The 25807-nt window shown below is 35.4% G+C and overlaps 1 protein-coding gene across 1 annotated transcript in view; it reads right to left on the reverse strand.

The window, feature by feature from the left end:
* Window positions 1-25807, reverse strand: part of TMEM161B (transmembrane protein 161B) — a 70276-nt gene that overhangs the window by 6654 nt on the left and 37815 nt on the right. The window contains exons 5-9 of the mRNA XM_052643909.1: window positions 22294-22450; window positions 3888-4039; window positions 3410-3470; window positions 2771-2911; window positions 29-142 (exon numbers count right to left, since the gene is read on the reverse strand). Of these exons, the coding sequence (XP_052499869.1) occupies window positions 29-142; window positions 2771-2911; window positions 3410-3470; window positions 3888-4039; window positions 22294-22450 (625 nt within the window). The remainder of the gene's footprint in view (window positions 1-28; window positions 143-2770; window positions 2912-3409; window positions 3471-3887; window positions 4040-22293; window positions 22451-25807) is intronic.

The following is a 25807-nucleotide window of genomic DNA, read 5'->3' on the forward strand; positions in this document are numbered from 1 at the left end:
AAATTAGCCCCCAAATACCCATACTTACAAAGGGACACTTTCTTTACCCAATGGTGGGTTCATAATGTAGTCTTTGGTGATGGGTTTTACCCAGAGCAGAACCATAAACAGAGGTGCCAAGAAGTTGATATGAAGTAATGTTCTGAAAGTATGTAAGAAATAAACATAAAAATCCAGAAGCAAAATACACTAATAAACTACAGAAACTTGGAACTTAAAAAATGAAGGTAGGAACTTTAATTTCAGTATTCTATATTAAGGTATTGTTGCCACCATTATTTTATATTAATCATTATCACTCAACACTAATTTGAGCCCTTATAAAAACACCTTATTATTTTAATGTTTCAGATGAGAACATTTAGATTGAGGAAAGTTAAACGATTTGCACATGGTAATATTACAGGCGAGAAAGAGATTATGCACTGAAATCTAAATCTGTTCACTCCCACTCTAGGGTTCTTTAACAATCTCCTACTGTATCCCTGATTTAATACACTGATATTTAAATGATTCTCTAATCAATGAATCCAGTGGATTTTCAGGATAGGTGTCATCTTCTGATATTTTTCAGTCCAGCAGACACAAAGCAGCTTCTGATTACTTACAAATAAGAGACCTATTACAAGGTCCAAAATACCAGACGGGATATGGCAGGTGGAAGCCATTGCATTTGTAATGATCATGTATAATGTTTTAATTAATTGTTAAAATCATAAATGATTCACATTTTTATTTCTTCTTGAAGAATTATGAATGCATCTGAAATGAACTTCCCTATCCTATACAAACCAGGAGAAATTCACGGTACTCCCACAAGGCAATATACCCAATACAGCAAAAGGTTTCAGGTGTGAGATGCAACGTCATTCTTAACTGTTGCCCCAAGTCTGTACCCTACAGAGACAGATGACTGATAAAAGACTGTCCTTGTTTCAGAAAGACGTTCTTCAGACTATTTTATTACCATGTACTGTTTTCATTACAAACCATGCGAGGAAGAGAGACTAAACTGCAGGGTTTAAAATACACACACACGCACACTCTTTAAAATACCAGTGCAGTGCAAGTGACAGTGATTTCTGTGAGTAAGCGGCTGGCTCGGGAAACCATGAAGACCTACCTGACCAGGGAGAGGCGGAACTCTGGCCCTGAAGCGAGTACTACTGCCTGGCCCGGGGGTGAGGAGAACGCAGCTCTTTGCGCCAGTCTGCTGCCCTCACTACAAAACTAGCTCGCCACACCCTGTATCCGGGCAGAGTGCTACAACACAATGTGTGTATGTGTGAGGGGCCGTTTGTAATACACGGAAAATAAAACTCCAGATTCCCAAAGGGAAAAATTGGAAAAAGCTACATTTTTCTGAGAAGGAAAAGAAAATGTGCCCCCCACCCCCCCAACCCTCAGTGTCTCCAATCCCAAACTACCACTAAATGCTTTAAATGTTTTCATAAAGTGATTCTTTCATCCCAGAGCCTGGGTAAACCATCGGGTGCGGGGGAAGAAAGCAGCAGTATTAGGTATGCAGTGTTGCTAGGGAACACTCTAGTATCAAGGAGCAGCCCACAGCGGTTTCAGTAGCTGGTGAAGGGCTCCCCTCCACCCACCCTTTCAGCTTATTTAAATCATAACACTGGGGTTAGTGGACTGAAGTGTGTGTGTGTAGAGAGGAGGGGGAGAACCAGGTTTTGTTTTAAAAGAAGCCATTAGAGAGACGGACGGTGGGAGAAAAGCAGGATGTAGCCAAGGGCATGCTGAGTAGAAGGAGCGGAAAAGAGGAAGGAGTGTGTACTAGGAGGTGAGAATAAGTAAACACACACAAAGCATATGCAGGAAAAAGGGAGGAGAGGAGAAACACAGAAGCATTTTCAAAATTAAAATAAAGGAAAATGACAGAGGCAGGAGAGATAAGAACGTGAAAAGACAGAGAATCAGCATCATTAAATGTAGGTTTTTAAAGAGCAGAAATGTTAGGAAATATGACTATTCAGAGAAACTTAATGACTATAAATACATATATAAAAATGGAATATTCCCAACTCGGGCTTCTGCTGCAAAACAAAAAGAGGATTTGGAAATTTGGATCTGGATATGAAATGATGAAGATAAAAATCTGTTCCTCTGCCAAGGTCTCTACACCAAGAAAAGAATCTCTGACAACCACAAAGAATATAGTAAGTGGGCTCTGACTTACATGTAGAGATTCTCTGTATTTGAAAACTAAAATAGCAAACTGTAATTTAACACTATACAGTACTAGTAATCCCAAAGTAAAATAAGGTTACAAACAGGTCAGTAATATTAAAAAAACAAACATTTCTTATGTGCACAGATTTAATTTCAAAACATTTTAAAATAAAATGCTTTAAATACAAAATTAGGTTAAATCAAATCATTTATATGAAATATAAATAAGTACTTTTAACTTGAAAATTCTAATTTAAAGAAATTCCCATAGATCCTCAGATCAGTGGTAGAGATTATGATATCATAAACATTGAACTCTGAGTTCAAAAGAACATAAATATTAATATTTCCATTTTAACAGGAAGAAAAGAAATTTAATAATTAGTGTTTTTTTCTTACACAGGACTTAAAGTTTAGAAAAGAATGGAAGAAACTTGCTTATAGTAGAAAGAGGAAGCAGTGTGACATCAAATGGTTATTAATTTTCAATACAATAATTTATGATTTCATTACAATAATATACCTTCATTAAGATGGAAAACATATATTTATCTGCATGTGCTTATGTACATTTTCCGCTTACTGTGTAATTTTTTCTGTTGCCAAATTCAGGGCATCCAGATGCATTTGAGCCAGCCGTAATCCAGGAAATGTCAAAAAAGCCCCAATGAGTGAACAGAAAATAGCCAGGAAAAATTTGAAAGTAAGTTTTGAAACAGGACCCCTAAAATTAAAATTTTTAAAAAAGCTGGTAAGTTTTTGAAGTGAACCTTCTAGAAGTTTTCTTTTCTACTAATTAATTACTTTATAAATCACAATAATACAAGTAATACAAAGTAAACTCCTACAGAAAGACAGTTCTTTATTCCACCACTATAAGGGATTTTAGTGAATTATGAACTTAATCAGACATCTCTTAAGCAACACTTTTAACAATATTACCTACATATTCGGCAAAAAATAATGTGACTCATGAATTTCATTTACTGTCTGATGGAAGAGGAATTAAGTTAAATAACAGCAAATTCAAATCCGAATTCTATAAAAGATACTAAGTTTATACAAATGTAAAAAATATGAGGATACTGCTAAAAGAGACAGTCCTACTTAAAAAAAGAATTCTTTTCACTGATTAAAAACAAAGAACTACTTACAGTAAGTGCTATTTTACTAAAAATGGAAAAATTTAACTTGAATAATACTTAATTTAAAAAAAACTTACTGAGATTCTAAACCTTGCTTTTCAAGAAACTGCATCGCACTGTCTGAAAAATTTGTAAACCCTGTAGGGGGAAGAAAATTTACTCTTATCATAGGAGTAAAATACAGAATCTTTCTTTGGAAATAAAATGCTAGAGTATCTTAAATTCTGAAGTGACAAGCTTAGCTCTTTTATGTGCTAATTAGTATGTCATAATGCAATAAAATTTAGTTATTAGGAGAAATAGCCTTTGAAAACATCCCTTTGATATATATACATTCCATATAATTTGCATTAAACTCTGCATCTTTATCTATGTGAGTAAACATTAGCATCAGAAACACTTATTTAAGTTTAAGGAAAAAATGAGGAGGGGAGAGCATTTTTGGAAAAAGCTAGGAAAAACTTAGCTAAAAAAAAACACCTTAAGAATAATAAAGGTTATTTAGACCATTTCAGAATATAAACCTAATTTTAAGAACTTATATTAAATTATTACCTGTTTCAAGTCCGAATTCCAGATAGTTTTCTGTTACAATCAAGACAGCCATTGCTTTCACAAAGAAAAAAAATCCAAAGGTAACACAGACTGATCTTTCACCACCATCTTCTACTTTAAAATAGTGTGTAGTTAATGAAAATAGAACTTTGCTGCAAAAGGAAAAGTTCAGGAAAAACAACAAATAACTTTGTGGAAGTTAAACACAACCATCTTTACAGGACCTGAACTCCAATAAAATTTGACTACAACATTCATTTTGATTCTACAATATTTCTCTACAAGGTGTCTTTTGGAAGGAAGTGAAAAACTAATGAAAATCTGATTAGTCTTTCAGAAAATAAAAACAAAGCAAATCTAAGAGAAGTTTGTAACATTTTAAAATAAAACATGCACATATACTACACTGTAATTAGGAAAACAATGTATTTCCAGTTTCTCTAACTCAAATTCAGTAGGAGGTTATTACAATAATTTTATGAAATAGGGTCTTGGTGACATGAAAAGCATCTTAGGGAACTTTTTTATTGGGTGTGATTGTCAAGTTGTTTATATTTAGAATTAAACAAAAAAACACAGGAATCATCTGTAAATCATCCACTAATTTAAACTTTGAGAACTACAAAAAGTTTTTGTAAGTCATTGGTAAGCTTCGGTACAAAAACTGAGCATCTGGGATCACCATTTCACACTACAATGAAACAAAAAACAGGTTTCTGTTGAGTACTCAAAATCAACCAAAGACTCAACATGCTCACCTATTTTAAAATATTTAAATTTTATATGAAAATACTAAATACATTATTTTATCTGAACTCCCTCTTAATAATTAATCAAGATCAATCAGTGGATGATTCACAGCTAGAATCCAGATTTCTGTTATATCAAATTGTTCTCCTGGAAAGCATAAACCCACCCAACAAAATAAGTTGTTTGGCCAAAAAATCTAGAAAAGCAACTTTAACGTAAATTATATGTCAAGCATGAAAAATAATAACAGCTGTCATTTAGTACTTGCCAAGTGCTAAGCATTAGCAATTATTTCATTTCATCCCTACATTAGCCAACTATTATCACTACTTTTCCAGATTTAAAAAAATTGTGGCAGACAGGTTCATACTTCTCAGGTGGTGCCAGTGGTAAAGAACCCGCCTGCCAATACAGGAGACAAAAGAGACAAGGGTTTGATCCCTGGGTTGGGAAGATTCCCTGGAAGAGGGCGTGGAAATCCACTCTAGCATGTTTTTATTTTTATTTTTTAACACCAAAAACATTTTGTATTGGGGTATAGCAGTTAATCCCAATTAATTATAGCATGATCACAAATAAACAAGAACAGTGAAGGGACTCAGCCACACACACACACACACACATATCCATTCTCCTTCCCACCCAGGCTGGCACGTAATACTGAGCAAAGTTCCATGCGCTATACAATAGGTTTTTGCTGGTTATCCACTTTAAATAGAGCAGTGTGTATGTTACCTTTCCAAAGTGCTTAACTATGTCCTCCCCACAGCAACCATGAGTTTGTTTTCTAAGCCCATGAGTCTCTTTCTGTTTTGTAAGCTCATTTCTATAATTTCTTTTTCGATTCCACATATAAAGAATGTCATATGATATTTCTCCTTCTCCGTCTTACTTCACTCATTCAGTATGACACTCTCTAGGTCCATCCATGTTGCTGCAAACAGTCTTTTTTCACTCTTTTTAAGGGCTGAGTAATATTCCATTGTGTGTGTGTGGGGGGGGTGTATTCACACATCTTCTTGAGAACTATAACAAAAAAAATCTCAAAATCTGTATGGAGACAAAGACGACCCTGAATAGTCAAAGCAATCTTGAAAAGGAAAACGGAGCTGGAACAATCAGGCTCCCTAACTTCAGACTATACTACAAAGCTACAATCATCAAAACAGGATAGTACTGGCACAAAAACAGAAATACGGGGGTCAATGGAACAGGACAGAACACCCAGAAATAAGCCCATGCACCAAAAAAGCCAACTAATCTATGACAAAGGAGGCAAGACCATACAAATGTGGAAAGACAGTCTCTTCAACAAATGGTGCTGGGAAAACTGGACAGCCACATGTAAAAGAATGAAATTAAAACATTCCTTAACTGCATACACAAAAATAAGCTCAAAATGGATTAAAGACCTAAACGTTAGTTGGGCACTATAAAACTATTAGAGGAAAACATAGGCAGAACACTCTCAGACATAAATCACAGCAAAATCTTTTTTAATCCACATTCCAGAATAATGGAAATAAAAGCAAAAATAAACAAACAGGACCTACTTAAAACTGAAAAGCTTTTGCACAGCAAAGGAAACAATAAACAAAACAAAAAGACAACACAGAGACTGGGAGAAAATATTTGCAAATGATATGACTGATAAGGGATTAGCTGCATAATCTTGGGCAGGTGCGTGCATACATGAAAAGTCACATCAGTCAGGTCTGACTCTTTGTGATCCCATGGACAGAGGAATGGATAAAGAAGATGAGGTATATATATATCCACTCCAGTATTCTTGCCTAGAGAATTTCATGGACAGAGGTGCCTGGTGGGCTACAGTCCATGGGGTCACAAAGAGTCAGACATGACTGATGTGACTGCATGCACACATGCATGCACACACTTGACCAAGATCATACAGCTAGATTAGAGGCAGCTGGGATTTAAATCTAAGTTGTCTAGATCCAGAGTACATTCAGCTAACAATTTTGTATACTGTGTCTATGGAAATGCTTAAAGCACCTATGGTACAGGATAGTTTAGCAACAACACATGAAATCATTTTAAAAATAGAGCTGCCTTGGCAGCAGTAAATGGTTTGTTCAAACATTCTCATAGTCAGAAGAATTCTTATTCAGGATCAGATAAGCAAGGATAAGGACCCTTGTCCTTCCACTTTAAAAGGAAGCTGTACTTAGATTCTATTCAAAATATGCTAATATAGTTACTACCCATTCTCTATTAGGATCCTACCTAGGATACTGGATATAAACGTAAATAGAGTCCCAGCTGCTCTAGCTATGGGCATCTACCCTAAGAAAGCCAACCTGAAGGTAATAAAGACAGGTGATTTTTTTGATCTTCCAAATGCAACTTGAAATAAATCTCTGCTAGAATGTAAACTTCATTATCAGTAATTCTTGTCTCTTGTTCACTGCTCAGATGGAGCACCAAAAAGTGACTGGCACATAGTAGGTACTTCAGTTCAGTTCAGTTGCTCAGTCGTCTGATTCTTTGTGAACCCATGGGCTGCAGCACGCCAGGCCTCCCTGTCCATCACCAACTCCCAGAGTTTATTCAAACTCACATCCATTGAGTCAGTGATGCCATACAACCATCTCATCCTTTGTCATCCCCTTCTCTTCAAGCCTTCAATCTTTCCCAGCATCAGGGTCTTTTCAGAGTCAGTTCTTCACATCAGGTGGCCAAAGTACTGGAGTTTCAGCTTCAACATCAGTCCTTTCAATGAATATTCAGGATTGATTTCCTTTAGGATGGACTGGTTGGATCTCCTTGCAGTCCAAGGGACTCTCAAGGGTCTTCTCCAACACCACAGTTCAAAAGCATCAGTTCTTCACTGGTCAACTTTCTTTATAGTCCAACTCTCAAATCCATACATGACTACTGGAAAAACCATAGCCTTGACTAGACGGACCTCTGTTGGCAAAGTAATGTCTCTGCTTTTTAATAGTCTGTCTAGGTTGGCTATAACTTTTCTTCCAAGAAGTAAGCATCTTTTAATTTCATGGCTGCCGTCACCATCTGCAGTAATACTGGAGCCCCCAAAAATAAAGCAGGTACTTAAACAATAACAAATTTTGCCATAGAAATAATGTTTTACACGGTAATCCAGGTAAGCTGAAACAGTATTAATTCTATGCTTTAATAGACCTTTAAATTGGGAGATATCCAGGGTTCAAACACTTGATCATTACACATATATAAATAACCTGAGTTATGGTGAGCATAAGAATATGTATTAGCTCCTCTATAATTACCATTATTACAGCTCTTAGAGGGCTTCCCTGATGGTTTACACAGTAAAGAATCCACCTGCAATGCAGGAGACCTGGGTTCGATCCCTGGGGTGGGAAGATCCCCTGGAGGAGGGGATGGTAACCCACTCCAATATTCTAGCCTGGAGAATCCCCATGGACAGAGGCACCCGGCAGGCTATAGTCCGCAAGGTCACAAAGAGTCAGACACGACTGAGCAAATAAGCACACAGCACAGGAAACATTTATTTCATCCAAGGATGGACATGATAAAGGACAGAAAAGGTAAGGAACTAACGGAAGCAGAAGAGATCAAGAAGAGGTGGCAATAACACAAAGAGCTATACTAAAAAGGTCTTAATGACCCAGATAACCACCATGTGGCCACTCATCTAGGACATTCTGGAGTGTGAAGTCAAAGTGGGCCTTAGGAAGCATTACTACGAAAAAAGCTAGTGGAGGTGACAGAATTCCAACTGAGCTATTCAAAATTCTAAAAGATGATAATGTTAACGTGCTGCACTCAGTATGTCAGCATATTTGGAAAACCCAGCAGTGGCCACAGGACTGGAAAAGGTCAGTTTTCATCCCAGTCCCAATGAAGGGCAATGTCAAAGAATCTTCAAACTACCACACAACTGTGCTCATTACACATGCTAGCAAGCCAGTCCCAACACTTAATGGCAAACAGATGGAGAAAAAGTGAAAACAGTTAACAGATTTTATTTTCTTGGACTCCAAAATTACTGCAGATTGTGACTGCAGTCACGAAGCAGAGATATGACTTTGCCTACAAAGGTCTGTACAGTGAAACTTATGGTTCTTCTAATAGTCAGGACTGGTGCTGAAGCTGAAGCTCCACTACTCTGGCCACGTGATGCAAAGAGCCGACTCACTGGAAAAGACCCTATGCTGGGAAAGATTGAGGACAAGAGAAGGGGGCGACAGAAGATGAGACGGTTGGATGGCATCACTGACTCAATGGACCTGAGTTTGAGCAAACACTGGGAGAAAGTGAAGGACAGAAGAGTCTGGTGTGCTATATAGTCCATGGGTCGCAAAGAGTCAGACACAACTTAAGAGACTGAACAACAATAAAGACCAACAACTCTCTGGGATAATATACTCAAAGTGAAAAACAATAAAGAAGAAGTTTTACTCTAAGATCTGTTTTCATCAGCCGTAATAACAAAAATATAAATTATTTACCACTCGGGGTTATAAATTAAAAGGATGTTCTAAATTAAAAGGCTTAGGCTTTGTATTCTTAAAGCTTATTTAGAAGACAGTTCCCCCTTTTAAATGTCAAAAAAAAAAAAGTGAAGTACAAGACTAGGTCATTTTTATCCATCTATTCCTGGGGCAATCAACCCTTCAGAAGTGTGTGATGGGAAGTATCACTAATAACCACCCTAGTCACTTTTCAGGCAGTATTATCCCCTCTCCCAACTTTCACTGTTCACACCTCAGTTAATTCCACTCTAGCTAATCTTCGTTTCACATGAACTTCTCTTACTTTTTCTCAAATACCATGATTCAAGATAAACACTTGCTCATATTTATTTTCCTAACTACTTACTAGCAAAAGCATTATTTTCTTTGAAAAATAACGTGGCCATGTGTGCTAGCTACAGATCAAATCAACTTTCATGGGCTAATCTGGGAGGAAACGCCTTTTTAGCATTATTTTTCTTAAAAGATTATTTTATTTCCAAGCATTTCAGAATACAATCTATATGCAAGTTGGAGGTACCATCTAAAAACTGCAGTCCTGTTAATTTATCTGAACTCATTTTTGGCCATACCACATGGCATGTGGAACTTTCTGGACCAGAGATTGAACTTGCGCCCTCTGCAGTGGAAGTGCAGAGTCTAAGCCACTGGGGAACCAAGAAGTCCTTATTTCAACTTTTTAATATATTTCCTTACAGACTATTATAAAGATATTAGTTATAGCGCTACATTCTATGAAATACCTGATTTCCTTTTAAGACAAGAGAAAACCACGCATGAAAAGCTAGATGACAACCTCTGAACTTTTTGATTAAAAAGATCTCAACTTTGTAATAACAAATACATGTTTTAGGACACATATAATCAGAAATACATATACTGTAGAGCTCCAGCATACACCTTCTGAAGACATTTACCAGGCACATTACTTTCATTCTAAATGTCTTATGTTCACCATAACTCAGGTTATATGTATGTATAATGGTCAAGTATTTGAGCCAATTACTTCTTTAAAGTAAAAATTAAAACTAATAAACAAGCAAATGCCACTGGTTTACATTAGTTCCCTAACCAAATACTCAGCGCCCTGACAGTCTTGTTCAATTTAACTCTGCAGGACTCTTGGTTATAAACCAATACACAGGTATCTCAAACCGTACTAAAGAGGCTAAACCTCATAATAACAGATGTCAGTTTTTCTATGATACTGAACATTAGGAGAAAAGGGAAGCCAAATTATTTTCTAATAAGGGAAATAAATTTACAAGTCTTATATATCTGCAAAACTAACAATCTTTGCAAATTACAGTAAGAGTTTAAAGAGTGATATTTACACTCTAGTTCTTACTTTGTAACGTAGAATTCTGTGCTATTCCTTCAAAATGCTTTCTTAAATCACCTAACATTATTATATAAGTTTTCCCTAAACATAGTTGTCAATCCTCTTCCTATTTTGGCTAATAGCTACTAAATCATTTGTAAGCACCAAGGGTATACTGCATCACTGTAGAAGTTGGCATGATTTTGTTACATTAAGCCTAAGCAAGGTTGTCAAATTGATAGGATGTTAATTTCAATTAAAATGATTAATGGGTATTTAACAAAGCACATTTGGTTTCCATGTCATTTAAAGATGTAAGTGAACTTTTAAAACTTCTCTATAACTTAATCATTGCATACACATCCTATTACTCTTTTTTCTCCTTTTCAATTAGAATATCACTCATTTCAGAGTTCTTGCAGTTATGCTCTTACATGAAAGACACTGATAGTCTACAGTTGCTTAAAGTGGAAAGACTCTAGAGGGGAAAAAAAAATTAGGAAGATTAGGTATCCAGGAAGAAAATGACAGTAAACACCAGTTCCAGCTAGAGGAGATAAAGGCAGGACCTGCCCCACCCTCAGTGCAAACCCATCCCATTAACCTGGGTGAAGATATATTGTCTGTAATGGAAGATGCTTGAGAGAGGAGTTAGCTGTGAGTGCAGGTAGAAAAAAAGGTTACAAAGCATAACTCTAAGCCCTCTTGCATAATCTAAGCTCTTGGAATAGTTTCCTATTCCAAATTTTCTAATTAACTAAAGTAATAAACACTGCAGTTTAAATTTACATTATGATTGATTTTTTTAGTAATTCAATTAATAAAGAAAAACTACAAAGTTAAGACTTCCCTGGTTAATATTCTGAACTCCTCAGAGGAGAGACCAGCATTATAAGAGTCTATACACAATTATTTTTAAAATTATGTAATTTTAAAGCACAACTTAATTTTACTTATGATTAAGAAGTGATATAAATCACTTCAGTAAGAGTTGAAGCCAGGTTAAGTGTAAAAAATATGAAAGCAAATAACAAAGGGAAAATATCTAATTTTTAAACAGAGGACTACAGGATCTTTCCCTCATGCAAAGTGTAGCTTTTCTTATAACAAAGTAAAGTACCCAGTTTTCTAAGATAGCAAGTTAAGAACAATTTCACAAGTCTTAAACTTCATCTAACTTTTAACATGCAAGATGGAGTTTTATGAAAGATGAAACACTGTTTAAAAGTGGAGACATGGGACTTCCCGGGTGGCCCAGGGGCTGAGAATCCACCTACCAATGCCTGGCTGGGGAAGCAAGGTCCCACGTGCCAACAGCAGAGCTTGCCTGCCACAACTACTGAGCCTAAACATTCTGGAGCCTGCACTGCACGAAGGATCCTGCATCATGAAACTAAGATCCTGTGTGCTGCAACTAAGACCTGACACAGCCAACTAACTAATTAAAAAAAAAAAAAAAAAAGTGGTAAAGACATCCCAGAAAATAGATGCTCAAACTTTTCTCTCCAGGATATTCTGAATCCCATGCTCCTTATCTATCTCTTCGTCACAACTTAAAAATAAAACAAACAAAGCTAGTGGTTCATTTTATTAGTATCAAACACTATGGGTCCATCTCTTTCTTGGCATTCTAAAGAAGGGCTTACATATAAGGAGATAATAAGGGAAAAGGAGCAATATTTAAAATCACAACATAAAAACTCCAAACACCACAAAAAAAAAAAAATGCTTCTGAGACTTAGCTATGATTTCTCTCATTGCCTGGGGAGCCCAAGTCTAGGTTGGAAAAACATTGCTTCATTTTTACTGAAAATGGATACTAAAGTCTATAAAGAAGACAATTTCAAACTCCTTCACTTACACTAAAAAGCAAAATAACATCTTCAGCCAGAAGTGATATCAAACGACGAAAAAGAAATTTCTCAAAGATTATACCTACTGCCAAATTTTGATACCACAGAATTATTAAACAACTTATAAGGTATGTCAACGCTAAAGGAAGAAAAAACAAAATTAGATGCAATCAAATGCAGGTGGGAAGTATAATCATATATCGTTAAAATGTTAATATAACTCTATACCTCAAACACCTAAAATGTTATAATGCCTACACCCAGAATTCATACTAGATAAATCTTCAAACCAATTACTTATTGAGCCCCATACTGGAACAAAACCTTTCCATAACCCATAATGTAAACACACAAACAAATATTCTGATGTAAAATACCATGCTCTGCCTAGGGCCAAAGGTTCAAGCTTTCATTCAATAGTTCACAAGCCTCCACTTAAATCAGAACAGTGTATTTACAATCTCCTAAGTGTAAAGCCTTTGACTGTGTGACCACAATAAGTTGTGGAAAATTCTTAGAGATGGGAATATCAGTCCAAATTACCTGTTTCCTAAGAAATCTGTCAAGAAGCAACACTTAGAACTGGATATAGAACAGCAGACTGGTTCAAAATTGGGAAAGGAGTACGACAAGGCTGTGTATGAGCATTTTGCTTATGTAACTTATATGCAGAGTACATCATGCAAAATACCAGGCTGGAAGAAGCTCAAGCTGGAATCAAGATTGCCGAGAAATATCAATAACATCAGATATGCAGATGATACCACTCTAATGGCATAAAGTGAAGAGGAACTAAAGAGCCTCTTAATTAACCCCTCAGTTCTACCTGAATGGAACACCTCCTTTAAATGCTAGCTTATTTTGCTTTATAAGATCTTCATTTCTGAAATAAACAGAATGTTCAGTTCAGTTCAGTCACGTCTGACTCTCTGTGACCCCATGAACCACAGCACGTCAGGCCTCCCTGTCCATCACCAACTCCTGGAGTTCGCCCAAACCCATGTTCATTGAGTCATTGATGCCATCCAACCATCTCATCCTCTGTCGTCCCCTTCTCCTCCTGCCCCCAATCCCTCCCAGCATCAGAGTCTTTTCCAATGAGTCCGCTCCTCTCATCAGGTGGCCAAAGTACTGGAGTTTCAACTTCAACATCAGTCCTTCCAATGAATATTCAGGACTGATTTCCTTTAGGATGGACTGGTTGGATCTCCTCGCAGTCCAAGGGAATCTCAAGAGTCTTCTCCAACACCACAGTTCAAAAGCATCAATTCTTCGGCACTCAGCCTTCTTCAAAGTCCAACTCTCACACCCATACATGACCACAGGAAAAACCATAGCCTTGACTAGATGGACCTTAGTCGGCAAAGTAATATCTCTGCTTTTGAATATGCTATCTACGTTGGTCATAACTTTTCTTCCAAGGAGTAAGTATCTTCTAATTTCATGGCTGCAGTCACCATCTGCAGTGATTTTGGAGCCCAGAAAAATAAAGTCACCCACTGTTTCCACATCTATTTGCCAAGAAGAAAAACGTCTATTTCTGCTTTGACTATGCCAAAGCCTTTGACTGTGTGGATCACGATCAACTGTGGAAAATTCTGGAAGAGATGGGAATACCAGACCACCTGACCTACCTCTTGAGAAACCTATATGCAGGTCAGGAAGCAACAGTTAGAACTGGACATGGAACAACAGACTGGTTCCAAATAGGACAATGAGAACATCAAGGCTGTATACTGTCGCCCTGATTATTTAACTTCCATGCAGAGTACGCCATGAGAAACGCTGGGCTGGAAGAAGCACAAGCTGGAATCAAAATTGCTGGGAGAAATATCAACCACCTCAGATATGCAGACGACACCACCATCCTTATGGCAGAAACTGAAGAGGAACTAAAAAGCCTCTTGATGAAAGTGAAAGAGGAGAGTGAAAAAGTTGGCTTAAAGCTCAACATTCAGAAAACGAAGATCATGGCATCCGGTCCCATTCAGTTCAGTTGCTCAGTCGTGTCCGACTCTTTGCGACCGCATGAATCGCAGCACACCAGGCCTCCCTGTCCATCACCAACTCCCGGAGTTCACTCAAACCCATGTCCATTGAGTCGGTGATACCATCCAGCCATCTCATCCTCGGTTGTCCCCTTCTCCTCCTGCCCCCAATCCCTCCCAGCATCAGTCTTTTCCAATGAGTCAACTCTTTGCATGAGGTGGCCAAAGTACTGGAGTTTCAGCTTTAGCATCAGTCCTTCCAAAGAAATCCCAGGGCTGATCTCCTTTAGGATGGACTGGTTAGATCTCCTTGCAGTCCAAGGGACTCTCAAGAGTCTTCTCCAACACCACAGTTCAAAAGCATCAATTCTTCGGCGCTCAGCTTTCTTCACAGTCCAACTCTCACATCCATACATGACCACTGGGAAAACCACAGCCTTGACTAGACGGACTTTTGTTGGCAAAGGAATGTCTCTGCTTTTTAATATGCTATCTAGGTTGGTCATAACTTTCCTTCCAAGGAGTAAGTGTCTTTTAATATCATGGCTGCAGTCACCATCTGCAGTGATTTTGGAGCCCCAAAAAATAAAGTCTGACACCATTTCCACTGTTTCCCCATCTATTACCCATGAAGTGATGGGACCAGATGCCATGATTTTCGTTTTCTGAATGTTGAGCTTTAAGCCATCTTTCCTCTTTCACTCTCCTCTTTCACTTTCATCAAGAGGCTTTTTAGTTCCTCTTCACTTTCTGCCATAAGGGTGGTGTCATCTGCATATCTGAGGTTATTGATATTTCTCCTGGCAATCTTGATTTCAGCTTGTGCTTCTTCCAGCCCAGCGTTTCTCATGATGTACTCTGCATAGATGTTAAATAAGCAGGGTGACAATATTAAGCAGAGTGATAATGTACAGCCTTGACGTTCTCCTTCTCCTAATTGGAACTAGTCTGTTGTTCCATGTCCAGTTACGGATGGAATACATTTCTGCTATCATGTGCTGGATATTTTTAAACTTCTAATTTAATGGCAACATTTTTCATACTGTAATTAGGCCGTAATTTATAGATACCGATACAAAAACAAGAACAGAAAAGAAAAATCAAGGACAGGTTGGAAGATTTACTTAGTAGGAAGTATTTTAAATAGACACATCTTTAAGCTGGAGATAAGAGCTTTCAAATAGCGAACAGGCTTAATTTTTTGTTTTAAAAATGGCGAATTTCTCTCATCTAGGATAACAGCTTGAATAACATATATGTGTTAAAGTACTACCATGTTTTAACTTAATTTACACCTTCAAGACCCAATTCTCGGATTAAGAAAATGTATCCTACACCCTAACCTCATATTGTTATTACACAATATGTTTAGATGCTCTTTTGAGAAGGAAAGAAATACCAAGAAATCATATTCTGATACGAAATGTTGCTAGTTTTTTTTGCCAATACACAAATCTATTGCACAGTATCCAAAGGAATAAACAGAGAGGTTTTCACAGATGTTTCTCAAGTTTTTCACAAAATGTGTGATTATCTTTTAAAAATAGATCACATTTCCACTGTAAGCAATTTGCATGTACACGCAAAGTTTTCCTAATCTGTGAAAGATTATATTGTTGGGGAACACTAACAATAACCTAATGTTTTTTCCTATTCAAATGATTAAACTTATCACATCTAGTTTTCCATAAGAAAAGGCAAACAAAATACTCAAAAATCACATCATACTTTGCATTCTTGCTGTAGAGAAATCGAGAAACTACACTAAGGTTCTGCTATAGAACAGATATTAAAAACTAAATTAAGTAAAGTAATAATCCTTGAGAGCTACCAAATAAAATCCTCTTATAATAATCTGATCCTATCTTCAAATGTTTAAAAAAACAACAAAATTTCGATAAATTTTTAACTAAAACATTTTTTCATATTTTCTTAAGAGACAAAGCTTCAATTACTTTATTTTAGTTAAAGAGAAAAGAAACGAACCTAAAATTCTCAGATAAATAAAAGCCAAAAACTATTATGCAACTTTAAACCCATCCTATAAAATAGTTTACAGCCAGCCTCAACTTAATCAGACTGTGGAAAAATGATGACCAGATTTTTGAAAGCATAAAGATATTGGCTTAAAAAAAAAAAGCAAACAACAAAAAACTATTAACTAATCTTCCGATTAAAATAAAGCAAAACAATGACAGTTAGCCTTATATTTTTAGATTCATAAGAAAAACTACCATTTCCTAGCTGAAAGAATTTGACAGTATAAATGTCATAGAAGATCTCCAAAAGTTTGTTAAAGAATCAGGTGTTGACAAACTATGTATTGTCCAAATTTTCAAGACAAAACAAGTACCCTGAGTCTGTTCCTTTTTCACTGGGAAACATGATATCTTACACAGTTCACTGCAGGGTTTAGTGTTTCATTTTTGCTATTAATCTAAGGCAGAACATTTTTGTAAAGAATAATTTAGAATCGTTTAAGGAATTCAGAAGTGGTGACTAAGTCATACTACTTTGCTGCAGTTGTCTATTTCCTATAGCAAACAAGTATAGCATTCAATTTGTAGACCTTTAGTTTACAAATCTACATACAGAACTGGATATTTAACACAGAAAACCTAAGAATTTATTTCAATTTAAACCGTTCACAACTTTCTGATTTGCATAAAATCTGCATGTCTGGCAACCAAGGCAAATTCAATTTTAAAACACAGTCTTAAAAATTTATATCATGGGGTTTTGTACCTTAAAACATCCACACTATAAAATACAAGCCCTGTGGAAATGTGACTAATGATCCAGTTCTTTAACCAAATATAAGAGGACTACTGAGAAGCTTTACCATTCTTTGTAGAACAGCTTTCTTCTCACTTAAATTCACGTAATTAACTCAGTATTACTCTGCAATACAGCTTATTCATAAGAAAAGGTTTTTAAAAAAAACCCATCAATTGTACAATATTTTAATTTTTAAAAGTTTTATTTCTACCAAAGGATCTTCGAATTCTGCAAGCACCATTTTTACCTTTATACTTTTCTTATTCTTTAATGAAAATATATCCTTCATATTACGAAATCAGTGGACATTTCTCCAGCAACTGAAACTTCAAGGGTCATCATATAGGAAAGACAATTACTACAACTGCTCCATCCTCATTATAAGGCTTTCTTTACCCTTTATCTTCTACATAACATAAACTTGGCATAAATGGAAGTAGAACATACAGCCTTGAATAAATTGTGGTTAGAATTACAAATTGGCAAGAGAGTAGAGCTGAGAATTAATATGGGCTTTGGAGTAAGACTGGAGGTAGGTGTGATAGTTTAGATGCGTGTACATCTCAGTTGAAGAGGAAAGCAGAGCTGACAACAAGAGATGAACCGGTTTTAAGTTCCAGGGTTCAAGATTTGAGTGTCACATATTTTAAAAAAATCATTCTTTTGTTTTTCAAAACTTTCAAGATTCTGTAAATATTATAATTGTTGTCCAACACAAGAATGTCAAATAAAAACTGATAAGAAGGAAAATGAGCACAAAAGTTAAGACAGTTTTCTTCCTCACTTTGAAGTGAACCAATTATTTAAGTTATATGTGTCTAATTTGCAGACCATTTTAACAAAGGCTATTTCATCAGTAACAACTGCAGAGAATTTCTGAATCGACTGATGTATGTGTGACTCTAGAATTAAGTGGAGCCATTGTCCTATGTAATCAATGGAGACATGTGTTTGACTAATAAGTAGGCACATACAATAAGAAAATAAAGAGAAGCCAGACAGAGGTCACTGCAGTTAGACTGTTCATAGGGTGTGAAAGGCATACCAGATATGCTATAACTAAGATAAAAGGCTATTAACAGACTCTTCTTTGGAGTTAATCTGGATATCAGGCATTTAATTCTGGTTTCCTGCATGCCACTGAAGGTAGCAGGTCATTTTCTCACATGCTACACATTCGAAAGAAAATCATGTACCCAAGCATATATACAATTCTACTTTCCTTCTTCTTCCCTACCCGCTTTGAGGAGGGTCAAAGTTGGCAGAAAATAGCTTGGATTATAAAGCCCTTCACCACTTTCTGTCCTCCCTGGGATGGAGAGACAGACAGCGACCAGATCCCTGCAGGGATGCTATTGTTTGGAGCCTTCCGCAAGTGCACTACTTCAAACTGAGGAGAGCCAGTTCAGTGCTGAAGACTGCTTAGGACCTTTGCTCTCGCATTATGGGGCATTACTGAGTGAAATGAAAGGTAAAAAATTTATTCACATAAACAATACTCTGAATAGCTATTAAGAAGTACATTTTTCTAATTTCTCTGGTAAGTAGACATTAAAGGCTGTATCACATTAAATAAAACTGGGTATCAAGATATGCATTTTAACATAAATTTGTCATAGCTACGCAACAGAGAATGAAACAAAATCAAGAATATATCATAATAAACAATATTTCAGAGAATATAAAAACTCACAGTATGAAAAAAGTAATGACATTCAGCTAGTGCTAATTATCATAATATTTTTAGTATGTTTAATATGACAACGTCTAAGGATGCTGTTCATTCTGACTAAATGATTTTTCACTTATTTAATACTATAGAGCTAAATAGTAATATTTTAAACCCTTGAACTTAACCTGCTCTTCAGTAAGTATACCACTGAATATCTGGGGGTCTTATTCAACTAACACACATGATCAGTATTTATACTCAGTACAATAAAAATCTTGTGAAGATGTCAACTCTTAAGGCTTTGTTCTGGCTATTCTACTCTAAATTATACCTAAATCAATCCAAAAGAGTCAACAGAAGGATAGCACAGTGGTACTGAATATCAAATGGCATCATGTATTTTAAATGGTATCCCCTAACAAGTTTAAAAGACAGTTCAGTGGTCACTGGATTAAATAAAAAATGGAAAACATCTATTAATTCTCTTACTCCCCAACTCTGACTAAATAAACCACACAAGGAAGAAAGCAAAACTCCCCAAAACAAAGACTAGGAAAAGAAATGACAGTAGAAAAAAATTACAACAAATTTTGGAAGACATTAAGTAAATGCACAAGTAGTAACTAATTTAGGCTTCAATTTTCTCTACTATGTGAGATCTACAAGGCAAGGAACCCAGTGAGAAGAAAGCCAATTCATTCATAAACCATGGTACAAAAGTCAGGAACTAGAGACAGCAGGGACCTCTAAAGGTAAGGTTGCAAAACGTAGGAAAACAACATGGTTGGTTGAATGAACAGTCATTATTAGTAATAACAACAGTCTGTATTAGTATAATCAGACTTTCCAGATCTTCTGATTTGCCGACTTACAGAGATTAAGGTGATGGCTCTCCCCCAGTTCTGGCAGAACCCAGAAGAATTAAATTTTAAAGATATTAAACCAGAAAAGACTGGGGTTGGGGGTATTAGGTAAAACTTCAGGTGACAATGAAGAGCTGAGAACAGGGGCAGGGGGAGGACCCAGACATGCATTTAAATCAATGCCTGCACACTGAATGTTGAGTCTCTGAGCCTTCCCCAATCAGCTCTCATAACACTAGTTGTCAGGCTTAGATCCCACATATGGGACACAGCCAGCCCTTCACTCAATTAGCCACTAAAAAGCCTACCAATCAACAAGCTCCAGCCATCTGCAAGAAACTTCCAATTTTTAACGCCTCCTTCTGAATATAAATAGATACTCAAAGACCATAAGACATTCCAGAACAATTTTGAACACGACAGTGATTAAAACAAAAAGGGAGGAAGAGGGAGACTCAGAAAATAAATAATGCAAAGTACAAATTGAAGCATAAAAGCTATTAATGTTCTTAAAAAGATATTACACAACCATGACACATGACTGCTATGAAAATGGAGCTTTCAAAGAAGTCTTAATTTTTTTTAAGTTGATATAAAAATTTAACAAAAGGGTTAAAAGAGAAAAGTAAGAGAAAAATCAAGAAAACTGGATAAAATAAATGGAAAGGGAGAGATAAAAGTTAAAGAATCATTCAGAGAAATCCAACATCTCACTAAGTAGAGTTTCTTTTTACACTGTAGGGAGTCCTGGTCAGGGAACTAAGACCCTGCATGCCATGCGGCATGGCCAAAATAAAAACAACACCCGACAGAAAACAAACTAGTGGTTATGAAAGGGGAGAAGCGAGGGGGAGAAAATTAGAGGTATGGGGTTAAGAGATACAAGCAAACTACTATGAATAAAACAGATATGCAACAAGGATATAGCTGTTAACCGAACGTGGTTCAAGCCCACTCAGGGATGCCTTTCACCCTTCGGGTTTCTTTGGTGGCTCAGACAGTAAAGAATCTACCTGCAATGCAGGAGACCTGAGTTCAATCCCTGGGTTGGGAAGATCCACTGGAGAGGGGAATGGCCATCCACTCCAGTATTCTTGTCTGGAGAATTCCATCACCAGAGGAGCCTCATGGGCTACAGTCCATGGAGTCACATCATGGGCTACAGTCCATGGAGTCACAAACAGTCGGACACGACTGAGTGACTAACACTAATCTAACTAACCTAAGGATATATCACAAGGCACAGGGAATCATAGCCATTAGCTTATAACAACTTCTAATGGAGTATAATCCGTAAAAATACCGAATCACTATGCTATAAACATGAAACTAATACTGCAGATCAGCTATACTTCAGTTAAAAAAAAAAGAAGAGATGTATCTGAACTACTAAGGTTTAGAATTCTATAGTTTAGCTTCTATACAATAAGAATAGAAAATTGTTTGAGGAGGGTAACAAGATACTACAATGCTTAACTATAAATAATATTTTCATCAGTGTAACTGAAAGCAACTACTGATTTAAGTAAAAAGTTGTCTCCTAGGGTGGGACGAGTTGACAGGGTAGCACAGAAGCACACACATTATCACATGCATGTAAAAGACAGCTAATGGGAAGCTGCTGAATAACACAGGGAGCTCAACCTAGTACTCTGATAATCTAAAGAGGTGGGATGGGATGGGGAGTGGATATGTGTATGCCTATGGCTGATTCATGTTCCTATATGGCAAAAGCCAACACAACACTGTAAAGCAATTATCTTCTAATTAAAAAAAAAATAAGAAAAACATATTACGTTAACTTTGATGCATATCTTCGTCTGAGAGGAGTCTAATACGACCAAGAAACCAAGCTACGTGACATTATCAATCTGCCCAACTTCTTATTCTTAGAACATCTGTTAGGAATCTGAATATGCCAAAGTCCTCAGTGTTATCAGTAAACCTAGAGGTTTTATTGGAAAGTAAAAAATTCATTAAAAGTTTCTAGGAGGTCCAATAATGCCAAATATTCTTAGACACTAACTTCAACAATCCCAGAGTCAAGAAATGACCATATTTTTCCTCTATTTTGTTCATTTGATGTCCTAATTTCTTCTTCTATATGAACCTCCCAAGCACAAGCAACAAATTTCCCAAGCACCACTATCAGAATAACTTCTCTGTGTATGTGTGTGTGTGTGTGTGTGCGTGTGAGTGTGCACATAGGTTCATGCATTTAAAATAACTATTGGGCAAAATTTTTAAGTCCAAATAGAGTATATTTTATGATTTCTCCAAAAAAAAAAAAAAACCTCCGTATTTAGAAAGAAAAGAAGGAAAGGGAAGGAGGATAAAGGTGCAATAATATCTAAAATTTTAAAAACACCATTATCATGTATTATATAAACATGAGTAAGGAAAGCTGCAAAGAACTAACTAAAAGAGGTAAAAGGGGCTCCCTCTGTGACATGAGTCAGACAGGAAAGGAAAGGGAGGGAACTGCTTTCTTTCCTTGTATTTCACCTTTTAAACTATCTACCTCCATTAAAAAATTTTTTCCAAGTATATAAAGAGGATTTCAACAAACATTCTCTAATGATCTAAAACCCTTTCTAAATCAGAGATGAGATCTAATAGTGTTAGCTGTAAAAGGAAAACAAATTCATAAATTAATATTAATGATGTTTTGAAGGATACATTGCAAAAGACAAAACAAGCAGGCACCAGACTAAGCTGATATTCATTTCTTGTGTGGGCTTCATAAAACTGTAGTAGACTTCAGTTACTAGATAGACAACTGTAGCAGCCACTGTGAAATCCACCAGCCACTGGTATTCTGGAAAGTAATGCAATGCTGAAAAATAAAGGTTTAAGAAAGTTTTACTTAAACTGAAAAACAGCTTTAGGAAAATTTATCTATAATTAACTTCAAATGTGAGATTTTATTGTTTGATGATTTGCCATGTAAGGTGTGCAAATATGAGAATCCAAAAATGTGAGAAATATATTGAGAATATTGGCATCCAAAACTAAACTTTAATACACTGTAAATTAAATAATAAAACTGAAATGATTACCAAAAATTATTTAAATGGTTGTTAAAAATATGGTTGCAAAATGAGTTGGTATTTTTTTAAATGATTAGCTTTCACAGAAATTATAAATCATTACTTAAAAAAAAAGAATCTGAGCAATAATATTTTAGCTTTAGAATATAACTTGATAGAGTACTATACAGATTTACTTATATTCATTTCTATGAAACAAGAGAGTTGGGCTTCATGTCACATATTACTAACCTTACTAACGGAGGATTAGTAATTTTGTGAGTTACTGCAGGCTAAAATAATAAATTAAGTAAATATACTTTTTATTCTCTAGAAGAAAAGTTCAAGAAATGCCTGTCAATTCTCCATAAAACCATACTCCTTCAACAAACTATTCCATCCTTAAGGGTTGACATTAAAATTAACATTGTCTCAAAGTATAATTCCATTCCCTTTTCTTGGATATTCTGGTTTATTTCTGCCAGAGAATAGTCTCAAAGATCAATATCATTTTGCAAAAGACCTTCTAGAAATGTGGAAATATATCATGTACCAGAACACCATTTCCCATGTTCTCACTGGCACATAATAAAATGATCTACATTACTCTGGGAAATTTTTAGTTGTAAAATGTAACACCTGAGGATATTTTAAAATCAGAATTTACAAAGAAATAAAAAGGCTTTTAAAAATAAAATATCACTCAAAATAAGTTATTTAAAATATGAAAATAAACTAACCAAACTTACATCTTCATGAGGTGACAGAAAAACTTCCACTTCCTTTCATAATTAGGTATATTCTTTAGTCATGTCAGTTTAACACACTTACTTTGCCTTCAAGCTATTTTAACTGCTTTAGGTTTTTTGTTGTAATAGACATAATAACTTCTGAACATCAGTATGAAAGATTTACCCTTAAGTAGTTGAAGAAATCCTACTCTGTAGAACCCTCTCCTCCCCTGTAGTCATTCAGTTGAACTTTTTAAATAATCTTCTGGAAGGACGGCAGAGAAAATGGATGGAACAGATAGACAAATATCTGTTTATCTACAGATAAAGTTATTTCAGTTTTTACTAACAAAAGTTAAAGTAAATGTTCTAATTCTCCATGCCTGCCCACATTCACATAGGCTTCCCCCAGGGAACTCATTCACAGCCAACAGATAGGTGACGTTCAAATGTTCTTATGTCCTTTAAGAGATTTGTCTAACAGACAGCTAACACAAACTGAAAGACTTTTAAGATAGTTATTAGGCTATCAATAATACATACATTCAATAAAAGAACAAATTATATATATTCTTGGTTATATATATAACTCAAGTATTACATTCTTCTTTCTGTATTCAATAATGTAATTATATACATGCCTCTCAATAGAATATTGCACTAAAAACTGAGAATTCATCAATTTCAGTGATTTGTATTAGCCTCCTGAGAGCACCTAAAGGGCAGGTAGAAAACCCTCTACTTTTACCTAAACAGAGAAACAGAGCATGCATTCACAAATGATTACATAAATATAAACATAAATAACATCTCTCTCTCTTACTCTGATTAACTAGAATAATCTTGATGTTACACGATCAGTTATTTAACAAGTATGATTTGCAATTTATTGCTCAAAATTGTAAAGCAAAATACTGAATAAGTATTTTGAATACTGAAACCACATTACCCCTAACTTCAATTTTTTTAAGTTCATTAAGTAGCCTTATTCTCGCTAAATGTCTCTACCACATTCAGAGTTATTTAACTCCTCTATCTAAAAAGTTGGAGAAAAAAAAGTCAGTAATAGTTACATACCTCATAGAACTGTGAGGGCAACATAATACAAATAAAGCACATATAACAATGTCTGATAAGTAGTCAATTTAAACTATTATTAAGGTTGATTAGCTGATAATTATCCATTAAACATCAGTTATTAGTAAGAACAGCAAAATTCTGTTTTAGAAATCAGGAAACATGTATAAGTATTCTTGTACAAGTACCCACACCTATCAGATTAACAAAACAAATGGGATAACTAATCAAAAAGTTCAAGTGCTTTTACATGTTTTAAATTCTGCATGAAAAATAGTTAAAAAGAAAAAAAAAGGGGATGAGGTAACCAGTCTCAATAGTCTGAATAACATTAGACAACGAATGTATATTGTTCATCACTGACAATTTGTAGGATACCCTTTCCATATATATATATACACACATACATACATACTCTTGTAAATGTAGCATCAACTTTCAAATGTATTGAAGCCACCTTGTTTCACAAAGTAATTCTTTATGAGGTGTGAAGTGAATCTATATATTAAGATTTTTCTGTGGTGGTGTGATTTAATCCAAGAAGGACCAAATTACATAATGATACATTATACAGCATTACCAAAATTACTTTTTAAATGTCATTTTAATTTCTTATCATGTAAAACTGTAGTTCTTAAACCTAGTCAAAAAATCAGAACCATGTGGAACATTTTAAAAAATACAAATTCCCAGAAACCACTCTAGATTTACTGAATCATCAAGTGTAGGTATAAGAGAATCTTTATCTTTAAAGAGCTGCTTAAGTGGTTCTGATATACAGCCAAGTCTGAAAAACTAGTGTTTTAAACAATATCACATCAGATGCTTTTCACTTCTGGAATTTGAATAATTTCATATAAATTTCACTTTAAATTTAAAATCATTATAGTTATATAATTTTAAACACTAATATACAGGGGGAAAATTGATTGACTTATTCAGAGATATCCAATAAAATCTTGAATAAGTAAAGTTTCCTATTTCTAATCCAATTCATCATTCTAAAACCATTTTCCTTTCTACTAAATATAAAGTTGAATTGCTTTAAATATAGGTAGCTTAATACAAACATACAGATGCATTTCTACAAGCAACATTATAAAACATGTAAACTGATACAGATGGCAACTTAGAATGTGAGATAGTAAAAACTGTAACCTCAGCATATACAAAAACTGTGTAACAAACTTGCATAAGACAGCCTCTTCTGAAAAATGGGGAAAAATAAGGCTTACTATAAGTTAGGTGGATAGAAAAACAAATTCAATTCAGATGAAGTCATTTTGAGCTTCTTAGCTCTGAGAAAGATTTCAGAGTCTGTATTTGGACTTAATGATTAGGAAAACAAAAGAATCT

The sequence above is a fragment of the Budorcas taxicolor genome, chromosome 7 (genome assembly GCF_023091745.1).
Source record: "Budorcas taxicolor isolate Tak-1 chromosome 7, Takin1.1, whole genome shotgun sequence".
NCBI classification, from domain to species: Eukaryota; Metazoa; Chordata; class Mammalia; order Artiodactyla; family Bovidae; genus Budorcas; species Budorcas taxicolor.